The sequence below is a fragment of the Poecile atricapillus genome, chromosome 3 (genome assembly GCF_030490865.1).
Source record: "Poecile atricapillus isolate bPoeAtr1 chromosome 3, bPoeAtr1.hap1, whole genome shotgun sequence".
In the NCBI taxonomy this organism is placed as follows: Eukaryota; Metazoa; Chordata; class Aves; order Passeriformes; family Paridae; genus Poecile; species Poecile atricapillus.
Window position 1 is genome coordinate 29555412 of NC_081251.1, and position 13482 is coordinate 29568893.

General features: G+C 38.9%; 1 protein-coding gene across 1 annotated transcript in view; it reads right to left on the minus strand.

Annotated features, from left to right (window-relative positions):
- Positions 1-519: 519 nt before the first annotated feature.
- Positions 520-13482, minus strand: part of COL9A1 (collagen type IX alpha 1 chain) — a 62309-nt gene continuing 49346 nt past the window's right edge. The window contains exons 31-38 of the mRNA XM_058834725.1: positions 12057-12092; positions 11910-11954; positions 10167-10199; positions 7412-7558; positions 6179-6233; positions 5083-5271; positions 2231-2308; positions 520-1056 (exon numbers count right to left, since the gene is read on the minus strand). Coding sequence (XP_058690708.1) covers positions 872-1056; positions 2231-2308; positions 5083-5271; positions 6179-6233; positions 7412-7558; positions 10167-10199; positions 11910-11954; positions 12057-12092 — 768 coding nt within the window. The 3' untranslated portion in view covers positions 520-871. The remainder of the gene's footprint in view (positions 1057-2230; positions 2309-5082; positions 5272-6178; positions 6234-7411; positions 7559-10166; positions 10200-11909; positions 11955-12056; positions 12093-13482) is intronic.

The window sequence follows — 13482 nt, forward strand, 5'->3', positions numbered from 1 at the left end:
AAAGGCAACTTGGGCCATCTAATGGCTGCCTTCTGGCTGTTCTGGCATTCAATACTGAATGCAACCATACATTAAAAAAAATATTTAATAATTTGGGGGTTTTTAATCTTTTATAGGAAACATATTTCTAGGACTTAAAATTCTGTTGACAGTGGCTACTAGCCTTTTATTTTAATGTCACTTATAACAAGGCAAGCTGCAATGGGCTTCCTATGGAATTACAAATGCAACACAAGTTGGAGTCAAAAATGAAGAGGTTATGCCACGTGGGTTATTCACAACAACCCTGTGATTGTACCTTTACAGATATTGGCAGCAAAAACAGTGCTGGGAGGGCTTCGTAAGAACCTCCCACCTGGATTTCTGTGATGGAATTGAAGACCTGAAGGATGTTTAGTATATTCTGTGCAAGACACACGATGAAGTGACTGTGCATGAAGGGTATATGCTAGAATTTATTTTATAAGTATGAAAGAATAGCTACAGCTGCAGTAAATAAAACTGTCTTTTTTTATTTGGTGGCTGAAGACATTATTTCACTGTACACATCATGCACAGGAATTAAGTAAGGAAGGAAGAAAAATCACACAAACTCTTTATTTAAATCAAAAATAAAAACAGACATGTACCTTTTATTCCCCTCCAATAGGAGAAGGTAGAAGGCAGCACCTGGGTATTTCTCTAAGCACCATTGTTCCAGCTTGTGTTGCTAAGTACTCCTTTTGGAAGAATGTACAACCACTGTGTTAAAAATACCTTACTGAAACCTTGGTTGAAAGGTTTGTCCGTGTCTGTATTTCTTCTTGGTTGGTTATTTTGTCCTCAGCTGTCTGTGCAGGATGTAAAGGGATGCTGACACAGGGTGGCACTCTCAGGGCCCTTTCATGTTCTTCCCTGCTCTCTGTCCCGCCTGCATCCTGCAGGACGCTGGCTCGCAGTAGCCGGGAGGGCCGGGAGGGCCAGGGGGCCCAGGAACCCCAGGCTGCCCGGCCACCCCAGGGGGACCTCGGTCACCGTCACGGCCTTCCCTGCCGTAGCTGGCTTTGCCTGGTTCACCTGGAAAAGTGGATGCAGGTCTAAACATAGGGCAGCATACCACTTGCTTAGCATAATTAGCATTCTGTCCTTAAAAGCTGTATGAAGATGGTTTTTCACTGCTCTCAGGGTATTCCCAAGAGGGATTCCGACTTATAGGGACAATTTTCCTCTACCTGACACCCCAACTGCGATTACACAGCTACAGCAATGACATTCCAGTTCCAGTGCTCTCCAGCTGTACTAGTGCAGGTCTGCTCTGCAGGGTGCTCTACTCAGCCAATGCCTAGGGCAAGGTAGATGCTATTTGCTACCACAGAATTTCATTAGCTCTCTGGAAAAAGAAATACCAATTTATTTTTTATTTTTTTTCCCCACTCAGATGGTTGGGGAAATAGATGTAAAGATTGGAACTGCTGAGCACTAAAGTATTTTTTTACTTCTAAATCTTCAATGAAGAAAGGAAAAACAGTGATTTTGGGAAGCCTCTTCCAGCAATAGATTTCTACAGAAAACACGTCTGAGTTACACAGACATCCTTGGGAACAGTAAATACTAGACTTTTTTTTTTCTTTTTCACAAGAGAACAAATATGAATACTTTGTCTTGCTACATAAGCACAGAAATATACTGCAGAAATAATGATGGAAATAACATGTTTATGTTCATTCGCTGGCCACTAGAGGCCAGCTGTGCTTCGTCCATCAGCAGGAATCTCTCCTGAAGCCATGTAATATAACACTGCAATTCATTACCACAGAAATAATACAATATCCTAAATTATAACTGGAGATTTTGAAGACTGCTGTGCCTGCCAGTGAGATAATCTGGAAGTTACAGCCTTTTTTTGTTATTTTTTTTATATATAATTAATGTGTATATAATATATATAAAAGATATATTAAAAGAGGCAGTTTTAATTCATGTGTGTGCAATTGCCTCCTTTTTTTAATGTTTTCTTTATATTTTTCTTTATATTTTCTACACTGAGATAAATGAGGAGGTAGCTTTTCGTTTTTCAGTTTTTAATTCTGATTTCTGACTGAATCACCACCTATGAAGCAAAAATTATGAAGCACTGTAATTTTGGCGTTTACTGCTTAATGAACTCCTATCTTTTCAAGGCAGCTTGAAGTATCAGTTCTGAGTAAATTTTTACTATATATCTTCTTTATCCTCACTCTCTTATATTTACCTGGAAGACCTCTTGGTCCAGGATAACCTTTCAGTCCTCTGCCTGGAAATCCTCTTTCTCCTCTTTCTCCTTGTTCACCTAAAGCAAATTCATGAAACATTGGTTACTGTTTTCTTGGAGTATCATTTGCAGTAAATTCCCATTCAGAAGTGAACATTTAATAAGCATGGAATTCAGCTGGCTGTATATGTTCTTAGCATCTTTCAATGATGTCCTGACACATCAGGATAATGTATAATGTGTATAATGTTTGGGATTTGATTGGGTTTTTTCACCCATTTGGGTCACACTCAGAAGCAGATAGGTTGGGGGGAAAGAAACCACCTAGAGCTGGACAGTAAGTACCACATGAAATATATCACAGCCTATATAACAGGAATAAACCAAAGTCCCAGGATTTCAGGATATTTGGGATACAGGCTGAGGTTTCTGCTCAGTTAAGAAGTAAAAATTCTCACGTGTTGGTCCTTGAGACAGCCAGTGCAGAGGAGAAAAAAGATGGCTGCACAGGTGACAGTATTCTGTTGATATTCACATAAGGCATTGTTTCACCCTCACAAAATAATTTTTTTCTCATATAATAATATAATGGAGACTTTCCTTTGGTGGACACCCAGAGTTTCTTCAAACTCATATCTTGCTCCAGCTCAAACCATCTTAGTAAGAGGAAGGGTTTGTTTGTTGCTTGGGTTGTAAAGTTCAAATTCTGTTCACTGTTATCTATCCCATAACATTATGTATATTCCCAGTTGTGAATACCTTATGTTGTTTGGGGGGTTTTTGCTTTTTTTCTTTCTTTTCATGCAAGTTAAAAGTCACAAGTTTATGCCTAATAATATTTAAGTGAGTTTTATTTTATGCTTCTGTACTGCCTTGTACTGAGGAAAGTTAGAATAGACTGCTGGGTTTCTGGCTTGCCTAGAAATGGCACAGCAGAAGAGAAGGTAGCTGGGCAAAGGAACACAAGAGTCAGTACAAAAGTCCAGGTTATGAAAAAAGATGCACACAGGGTACTGAAAGAGGAATCTGATCTCCATGCTTCAGACAAACTAGTCAAAATAGAGATCCAGCATGTCTTTGTAAATACAGCTACTGCAAGCCCCAGTTCAGGTTACCCATATGTACTCCTGCTTCCTGCTATCCCAAATGTCCCCCACTTTTTATTTTTTGTTTCTCAACAGAAACAGTCCTTCACTACACCAGACTGATCATTAATGTAACTAAATCTCCTTCCTTGAGGCATTTTTTTTGACTCTGCCATTGCTGTTGCTGTTAAAATGACCTTTTTATCTTTTGCTGTGCCTCGTGGTTACACTTTGCTGTGTTACTATCCCCTATTTATTATGACCTTTTTTAAACCATTCTCAATGTCTTCTTCCTGTTCCATTTTCTCACATGTCCAAGTACCCTTTTCACCTCACTCCAGTCTCAGACAACTCTCCAAATGGATGGTGAAAATCAGTTGGTCCCTGTGACTTCTGTGGAACTCTGGTAAGTACCAGGAAGTCCGAGTGAAGCACTGAGAGTTTTCAGGCTGGCTGCCATGTATCAACATTACAGCTCTTGCACATAAGACCATTCACCACTTCCCTTGTATATCTAATGGTATTGGCAAGGTTTACTCTAAGGTAACTTGGAATTTGATGGAAATTATGATAGCTTTTTGTTAGTTATGGTATTTTGCTTGTTTTGATGGTGTTTTAATACTGTTCATTTTTTTTTTCTTTTAATAATAACACAGTGGAGCCTGCTGTGAGTTGAATCAAATTTTGCATATCCCATACATCACCTTTGTATTTCTGGTTTTTGTTTCTTCTGCAGATGACATTACATTGAATTAAAACAATAACAAAGCTCCAGCAATGATGCTGTTAAGTTTTGCTTTATTTGTATTCTATTCTTTCTCTCAAAGGTTTTCCAAATTTCATTTTCAAATAAACCTTGAATCAAAAGTTAACACCTTATTCCAGCAACAGACCAGCTTTGTGCAGAAAGACAATTTTTAAATAAGACCTTCTTTTTGGAAAACAAATCAAAACCACTGTTGAATAGAATGTAATACATACATGTTAGTCATAAGACTGCAGAAAATTCTACCCTGTAATCCTCTGGAGGAGAATAGAACAGAAGAGATTAACTTAGATCAAAGATTTTGTGTAAAACATAAGTCAATTTCATTATGGATCTGTCCTTTCCAAAGAATCAATAGATTCTATGACCCGGAGAAATGATGTTAAATGGGTCAAGTACTATACACAAGTAAAAAGGTAGATTATTATCAGTCCTTTGTAATGTGAGAAACTGGGTGTGCTTAGAAAAGTAGACTAGATTTTAGTGAAGTAATCTGACTGATAACATCAGCTCTTGGGACCATGAATCTTACAGAAGTTAGGTCAACAGCCAGGATGAATGGAGGACAGAGACCCACTGCTGGAATCACATGTGGTGTTTGTCATTAAATGACTTCTACAGTGTGAGAAAGGGCAGACATCTGCCCTGAACTAGAAGGAAGCAGCTGAGTCAGAGTCCTAATACTGATTCTCACTCTCATGGACTTCTGAGGTTTTGTGGTTTTTATGTGGTAAAAAGCAGATTTCTAAACAAGTCTTGCTAGAGCCCAGCCTATGAGCCCTTTAATCACTGTGGTAACTGGCACAAGAGTTACAGCAAACAGCTTACATTCCTAACTCAGGATCATTTTTGGATTTCACATGTATACAGTGTACATCCACAACCTGTAAACCAAGGAAGGGGGCAACAACAACAAGACCAAAAAAACCCCAAATGAACAAACCCCAAAAAACGAAAACTGAAGCAGTCACCAAGAGCAAGCCAGTTGGAGGATTTCTTACCTTTAGGACCTTTACGACCAATCTCACCAGGGGGACCTTTAAGGCCAGGCAGGCCACGGGGGCCAAGCTGTCCTGGGAAACCATTTTCACCAGCAGGTCCTGGAGCACCTGGTGGCCCTGGTCGGCCAGGAAGACCTGGAGCACCAAATTCTGGCCTCCTAAGGCTGGCTGCCAGCTGAGCTAATTGTTCTGCAATGAGCAGGAGGACAGAGTTATGAAGTGAACATGAATGAAGAGATTCCCATGATTACTGAAGAAAAATGTATGTTCACTGCTACAGGAACTGACAGATTACACTACAGCACATTCCTTTTTACATAGCTATTTACAAAGTTTATTACCTAGAAGGTATTATCTTATTATAGAATAGTTTGGGTTTTTTAAAATATCCTGTTAGGCAGTATCAAGAACAGTGACAACTACTGAAAATTTTTAAAACATGAGCAGCAATCTCATTCTGTAAACTCTTAACATTACAGAGGCATAATAACCCAAAAGACACATATTTACAGTTTTTGTGTTTACAGTGCAGTACAAATTTCTCAACTCAGTAAGTTACATGCACCCAACCATATTAAAAAAGCTTTAGACTTGTGTGTGTCAAAAACTCAAAAAATAAGGGTTAGAGTATCTCTGTATTGTTTTAATTTTAAGATACATTATCTCCAGAAACCTCTCTCTACATTCCTCTCCTTTACTGCTGTTTTGCACAGTTTGTTTACTGAAATCTAATAGTGAATACAAAAAGATAAAAAGCTTTCAGTGAAGCTTGTACTTTTATGTATGTAAATATAGCAAGTGATTTGAATGCAAATTGTTATGTATTTCACACAGCTACTCTGGTCTATGTCCTGCTTACCACAGAAGTAGTGTGGAATCAACAGACAGCCCAATGAGACTACAAAATATATATAAATAAGGGACTTCCTCATACTGTCTCCACATTCACATGTGGAAAGATTTTCCACCAGGTCCCCTGCTGAGGCCATGATATTTGTTCTGGGTAAGTATGGGGAAAATCTTGGTTGCCTCCACAGAAATAGGTGATCCCAATCTAAATGCACGAGAAACATCAAATACTTTTTAGCCTATTTACCTTGCATGACTCTCATGCAAACCTGCTTAATGTGCTGATCACTAGGTTCTTTTCCCTAGGATTAAAAAAAAGAGAGTTTTAATAAAACAGTTCATGTCACACATTTTATGAATGTGCCTGATGCAAAAAAAATGCTGTCAATAAACAGTTGTCACCATTTAACCCCAGCTGGCAAAACACCACACAGCTGCTCATGCCCACACCCATGGGACAGGGTTAAAAAAAAAAGAAGTTTCATAAATGGAAAGTAAGAAGAGGTAGAGGAAGGGGTAGGAAAAGGGGGAAGAGGAAGAAGAAGAAGAAAATAAAATACAAAAAAGATAATTAAAATGCAAGAGATATAAATTAAAGCAGTTTTCCCTGTAAATTAAAGCTGTTTTCCCTGGCTGAGCATGATGCTGCATGGTACGGGATATCACTCTGGTCAATTACAGGCAGCTCTCCCAGCTGTGCCCCCTCCCAAATTTTTGTGCACCTCTAACCTACTCACTGATGGCACAGTGTAAGGAGCAGGAGAGGCTTTGATTCTATGAAGTGATCACAACTGAAACATCACAGAATGGCTTGGATTGAAAGGGACCTTTGAAACCATCTAGTTCCAACCCCTTCTCAGGACACCTTTTAACCTGGCCTTGAACCCTTCCAGGGATGGAGCATCCACAACTTCTCTGGGTGACCTGTTAGTTCCTCTTCATTCTTGCAGTGAAGTATTTCCTCCTAATATCTAATCTAAAACTATGCTCTTTCACTTTGAAACCATTACCCTTTTTTCCTGCTCCCATCAGCATGCTATAAAGATGATTTTCAGCACAAATCAAAAACATAACCCCCATACAAACCACTGTGAAGAAATTTAACTGCATCCCAACCAAAAACAATCCTTGAGTCACTAAAAGGTGTTCCAGCTCCTGCAAGCACAAATATTCCAACTGATGCCAACTTAACTAGCAAGGTAAAATCTGTGAGTGATGCTCCTTTGTATCAAACACGGTTTGGTTTCATGCACACTTAAATGCAGTAAGAAAACAGAGCTGAGCTGAAAGATGGGTGCCCAAGGACACAGCTGTGTACAACCCAAGATTGCTCTGGTGTACACCTGTGTCTGATGAGAGGCACACCATGCTTCAGACTGCTGCAGCACTTCAGTTTGGCACGTGTACATGCAAAACAAGGAGTGGTGTGAGTGAAAGATAAAGGTTCAAAAGATACCAATGACATGAAAACAGTACTTACAGCTGGACCTTCACTGCCAGGCAGGCCTGGGGCACCCTGCTCACCCTGCAAGCCTCGTGGTCCAGGTAAGCCTCGTGGCCCTTCCATGCCAGGCAGTCCCCGACTTCCCTCAGGCCCGCGGGAACCGGGGTCTCCAGGATTACCAACCTGACAAAGAAAGAGAGGAATTTCAATGGGCTTCTGTACTAGTGATAGACTCATTCTGACATACCAAAATGGTGACAGGAGCTATTCACAAATGCAAAGAAATGAGTGCTGAAATGCAGTTGTTCAATAGGATTTTTTTTAAATAAGCAACTGGAGTCAGTAGTTGCATGATTTTTAAGAGGTCTGTACTCTTCACTTACGGGGGGAAGTGGAAAAACAATCTAGTCTGTCAAAATAGGTAAATCAGAATTAATGCTTAGGATGGATCTCTGCCCTCATGTATGTCAGCATGGAACATTTCTAGACATTAAGCTTAAGGTGTGGAAATTCCAGCTCCCTTCTTGCTCTAAATGCTTTTCATGTCCTTCTGTAGATAGTACCATGGTGTGAGTCTCTACTGCATAGGCCCAGGCTGTTTGGGAATACACATTTTTGCTCAGTTTACTCTGTTAGAGACAGAGCTAGTTCTAGTGCCTACACTGGAGTTTGGTGGCAGAGGGGAAGGAAAATCCTCAAACAACTGACATTGACAAACTGCCTGAACAGATGCAGTGCCACCTTATTTCACTCAGGGAAGGGGTAGAAAACTATTCCTGACCCTGTGGAATGAAAGGATTGATGGGACTATGTCAATACGTCCACTTAAGTACACTGAGTAAACAAAGATATAGCTTCTGCTCCAGTAAATTTACTAAGAATTATTAAATATCATGCAGAGGTAGACCTATGCCAGCAGGCACCTCTGAATTATTGTATTTGGTTTGAGTGGCAATGTTCTGGTAGCAGGGGGTCTACACAAGTGGCTTCTCTAAGAAGCTCCCAAAAGCTTCACCCATGTCCAGCAGTGCCAACACTAGCCAGCTCTGAGACAGAACTGCTGGCCAATGCCAAGCCAATCCATGATGTTAGTAAAGCCTCTGGGAGAACATATTTAAGGAGGAAAAAGTTATTGCCCAGAACCAATTGCAGCCAGAGAAGAGCAGGATGAGAATATGTGAAATGAACAGCTCTGCAGACACTGAGATCAGTGCAGAAGGAGGAGGAGGTGGTGGTCCCTTTTTGTTTTACTTCCTATTATCCTATTCCTACTCTACTATTTATCAGTAGTAAATCAGTTAATTTACCCAAGTCTGTTTTGGCTGTAACTGTAGCAGGTGAGGGATCTCTCCCTGGCCCCTGACCTGGGCTCATAAGCTTTTTGTTGTATTTTCTCTTCCTTGGCCAGTTGAGGAAGGGAGTGTCAGTGTGGCTTTGGTGTACACCTGATGTCCAGTCAAGGTGAAACCACCACAGTTGCTTTCAATACAAGTTAATTTACTCCTACTAATCAATAGTAGTAATAACAAAGAAAAATAACACATAAAATAAGAAAAAAAAAATTAAAATCCTACATATTCATGACTTCCTAAATCTATTGGGGGAAAAAATAAAAGAGAGCAGACCTGCTGAAAGAGATGCTAAAGAACAAATTGGTCAGGTGTGGTACCAGTTAAATCCACAAGGTGGAACCATCTTGGTTCCAGCTGTGCTGCATCCCAGACAGCCGATGGCTGTCCCTATCAAAACGAACCCCAGAGATCATGCCTCGACAGATACATTAAGAAGACAGAATAACTGCTTTTATGGACTATGCAACCGGGAAGCCATCACTCCTTTCTGCCGCAGCCTGGTGAGTTATCAGGTTCCCAGGCAGATCACTCATTCCTGTGAGGGTACTCGCTGGGATGACAAGCACTCTAGGCTCTTGTCAAGACAAAAGGATTTGAAAAATCTAGGTAGATAAAATTATGGATTTCTCTTCTAATCTATCTCTTCCTCATGTCCTTCTCGTAGGATCTTCATCAGCAGTAAACACACTTTAGCTTGCATTTGCTTAGCCCAAAAGTTACCCAGAACACTAGTAACACAAGCACAGAATTTTTTGTTATGCTCATCCTCTGTTCCCCATAGGGAGAACTGTTGGTATTTTAGTATCACAGCTCATACTGACAGATGCTTTAACAATCCAACTCTTCAGTGATCCTGAAGTAAAAGAATGAATCCAGCTCTCTCTCCAGTTATTTTTTTATGTGACATACAAGATTCTGCTCACCTTCCATATCAAAGTTATCATTTTGCAATAAAACAAAACAAAATTAAACAAAACAAAATAAAATTATAAAAACACAATAAAAATAAAATGAAATAAAATGAAGGGAGATGGGTCATAAATACTTCTGGTTTCACAGACATCACAATCCTGCTGCCAGCTTTTTAACAGTGGCATGCAGCCACCGCACTGAGCCTCCTTTCTATCCAACACCTACTGTACAAAGGGTGCATTCATTTTTTTTAAAAAAACTTTTTTGGCCAGAAAACTGCTGCTGAATGATGCTTCTCTTTTATGGAGTTAGAATCCAGGAAACTAATTATTTTTCAAAGCTAATTCATTTTAATATTAACTGTATTCAAAATTTAAACAGAAGAAAAGCTGCTAAAACTCATTTCATTTAACTACGATAAAGAGCTCAGTTTGTTATTTGCATTTTTCTTTCCTTAAGTCAGAAAATCATCTATATAATCTACTAGATCTCTGTATTTCTGTAACAATGCTATTCATTATACTCACAGCTCCCTTTGCTCCTGGTAATCCCATGTCACCCTAAAAAGAAGACAAATTATATTAGAAGAGAGTCTCCTTACCACAGGCATTACAAATGTGGTAAATATTTTTTCAATATAAAAGAGATTTCATTTATTTAGTTGATTTATGCAAAATTACACCACAAATAATTAAAATTCCTTTGAGAATAAAACCTTCATTTTGAAGCGGTTTTGTACAATTCCTTTCTCAAAAACTCTTCTGTAAGGTGCAAATGAGAAAGCATGTCTGTTAAAATGGGTTTTGAATTGCTTCTCTTGGAATTAGACACATGGCTCTAACCTCACAAACACAGCTACACTACAGGACAATCTTAGATAGAGATTTCTTGGAAACCTTTAGAAGAAGCATTCTTTTAACTAGGATTTTCTAGTTTCTAGTAGTGACAGAACTATGGGTTCAGTCTATCAGTGCTGTGTTAGTGCTGAAAAAACTGCAGCAGAGAGTACCTAAAGTTCTGTGAAGAAGCCAAACCCCTACAAGTTCCTATTTCCAGCAATCATTCTCCTGGCTTCAACAATGCCAAAATCCCTCGATCACCTGACTGAGAATAGCAATCCCAGTATTCAGGAGTTTTTAGATTTTCCTCTCAGCTGGAAAAAACCCAAAAAAACAAACCTCTCAAAATCTTGTCATCAACTGTGAAATAGATTAGCATGAAAACACCAAAGAAACTTAGAGTAATTTCTGTAAACTGTACTTTCCCAGTTCCTAATGTCACTGGTGGAATAACAAGTTTCCAGTCAAAGGCCTGCCTGTTAGTGAATATGTCATAATTGAAATAGAAATAACTGTTATCCATTTAAAACCGGACTAGCTGGCAGCACGCTTAACCCATGATATTGCTTCCTGGGAATCTGTAGAGTGATTATAATGCTCAGTTACTGGACATCTAGCTCACTAAGGCTTTCAAAATTGCAGTCTGTGGGGTAAAAAACCACTCATTTCCAGCATACAACCTGGCTTACATTCTTTGAATATGAGCAGTTTACTTCCTTTAGAAAGATCAGTTCTGGCTTTGCTGGATGAGGAACCATGGCAGCCACCAGAACAGAGAGTTTCTCTTTTGGCAGGGAAACAAACACCCTTTACCCAAGGGCACATGATCCAGGCATTACCCATGTCAATTCACAACACAGTATACAGACAGATATAGATATATGCAATATCACAGTGCCACAGCCTCTTCCCAGTCCATTTTCCCTCTCTCTAACAGCCAGTTGCAAATCGTATTTCCAAAGAGAAAGTCAATACAAAATATTTCCTGTAAGTGTGAGTCATTAAGGTTATTTATTAATTCTCCTCCTGTTTCACCTAAATTAAACTAGCTGCTCATCCTCACTGCCTCAAACACCAAGAATTTCTGTGCCTGTGTATGCATATGTATATATATTTTCACATATAAACACTCATATATATATATATATATGTATCTACATACAAACAGACACCTCCTTTTTCTTCAAGGCAGTCTGTAGTGTACACCTAACAGAACTTGTGTATTTCCAAATGTGCTTTTCAAACAGCAGGAATAGAGTAATCAGGCAAATAGAACTACTGTGCTCTCCAAGGGCCAGTTGGTATAAAACTGAAATGTGCCTTTCAATGATGAAAACACAACACTTGAAGCACTCCAACAATAATTTATAGTTTTAGTTTACAACAACAGCATAATATTATATCAGGTAAAGGAGAGAAAAAGCGCCTTACTAAGTCACCCTTTTCTCCTCCATCTCCTTCTGCTCCAGGTGCACCCTATATCAAAGAAAAATATACTGTCAGCCTTCAGATTTAGTCAACGTTATGTGACATTTGGCACTGTGATTTTAAAGTCCCATGATCTCTAACGTGACTTACTTGTTCACCCTTAGGTCCTGGTTCACCCACCGAACCCTAGAAAGTTAAAGATAGAAAATAATTTTTTTAAAAAAAATAAATAATTAAGACAAGTCTTCAGAATTTTAAAGTTCAGGTTCTAAAGCACACTAAATGTTATTTGAGCCTAAATTTTGCATTCATGCAAGAGACCTTTCAAGCTGCAAATTTTTAATAATGACAATGAAAGCACTTGAATCTTACCACGTAATTTATGTGACAGAGGGAAGGCAAGCACTAGTATAGAACACATAATCCACCACCACACTGGACAGTACAGATTCTGACTGTCCAACAGCACATCTCCTCTCTACCTGACAAATGTCCTTGCAGCTGCTAAAGGTCTGCTCTGAGAATTGCTTAGAAGCTACAAGTAAATAAACTCAGTAAGTGTATCACTTTTTCTAGCATTACTATATATTCCATATTGCTGTAGGCTATACTAACCTTGCTAATGTGGGAAAAGCAGAGAGACATCCAAGTACAGTCACAGTCTTGTCCTGTGTGCTGATCAATTCTCAATGTCTTTTAGCAAACCTGTGTCTAGAATTTTGATCATTGTAGTCAAAGCTGAAGGACTTGTATCTTAAAGTTAATATTCCTTTTTAAAAAGAAATTAGATTGTGTTTCATATTAGAATCCTCTAACAAAACATACTCAAGTGGACAGGCAGGAAACAAACAGAAATATATTAATGGCTCAATTAATTTCAAATATATGTAATTTTTTCTAGAGCAAAGTAAGTTTTTAGAACAGCGTATCATTGAGGAAAATCTTTTTGTATTTGTATTCTGTCAGAAAACCAGCCACAGCATCCTTTAAATATTCTTTGCAGTCTGTGCATGTTCAAAGATATGCATTCCAAACAAACTATAACTCTGCATGATAATCCTGTTTTTGTAAAACAGACAGAGACGCAGCAGTTTCTCTCCCATTTCAGAGATCCAATTAATTCACATAAGATACAGGCACACAGACTGGTGTAGCTTTTACAAATTTAATGAATTCTGATATGTTCTCATGTTCTTGAGGATGAAGAGCTAATACTAAATTATCCACAAAGATAAGCAGTATAAATGACAGAGCTATTTAGCATTCCAACTTCATCAAACAACTGAAATTGTCTGAAGTGTCCTCAACCTTGTGCCTTGTTAAGGTTTCCCACTTACACAAAAAAGACATTGGTTTCCAACCTAACATTGTTCTGGGGGGTCTTTTTCTCCCCTTACTCTTCTTTAGAGCAATAAAACTGCCAATAGATAAAGCTGACATAGAAGAATCTATTTCTTCTGTGAGCCTTGTCCTGCAATGTTTGTATAAGCAAATATAAAAATCACAACTGAAACTGCTGGCATCTAATTCTACACTGACTCCAAAAACTGCAATGGGGGCAATAATGCAAGATGTC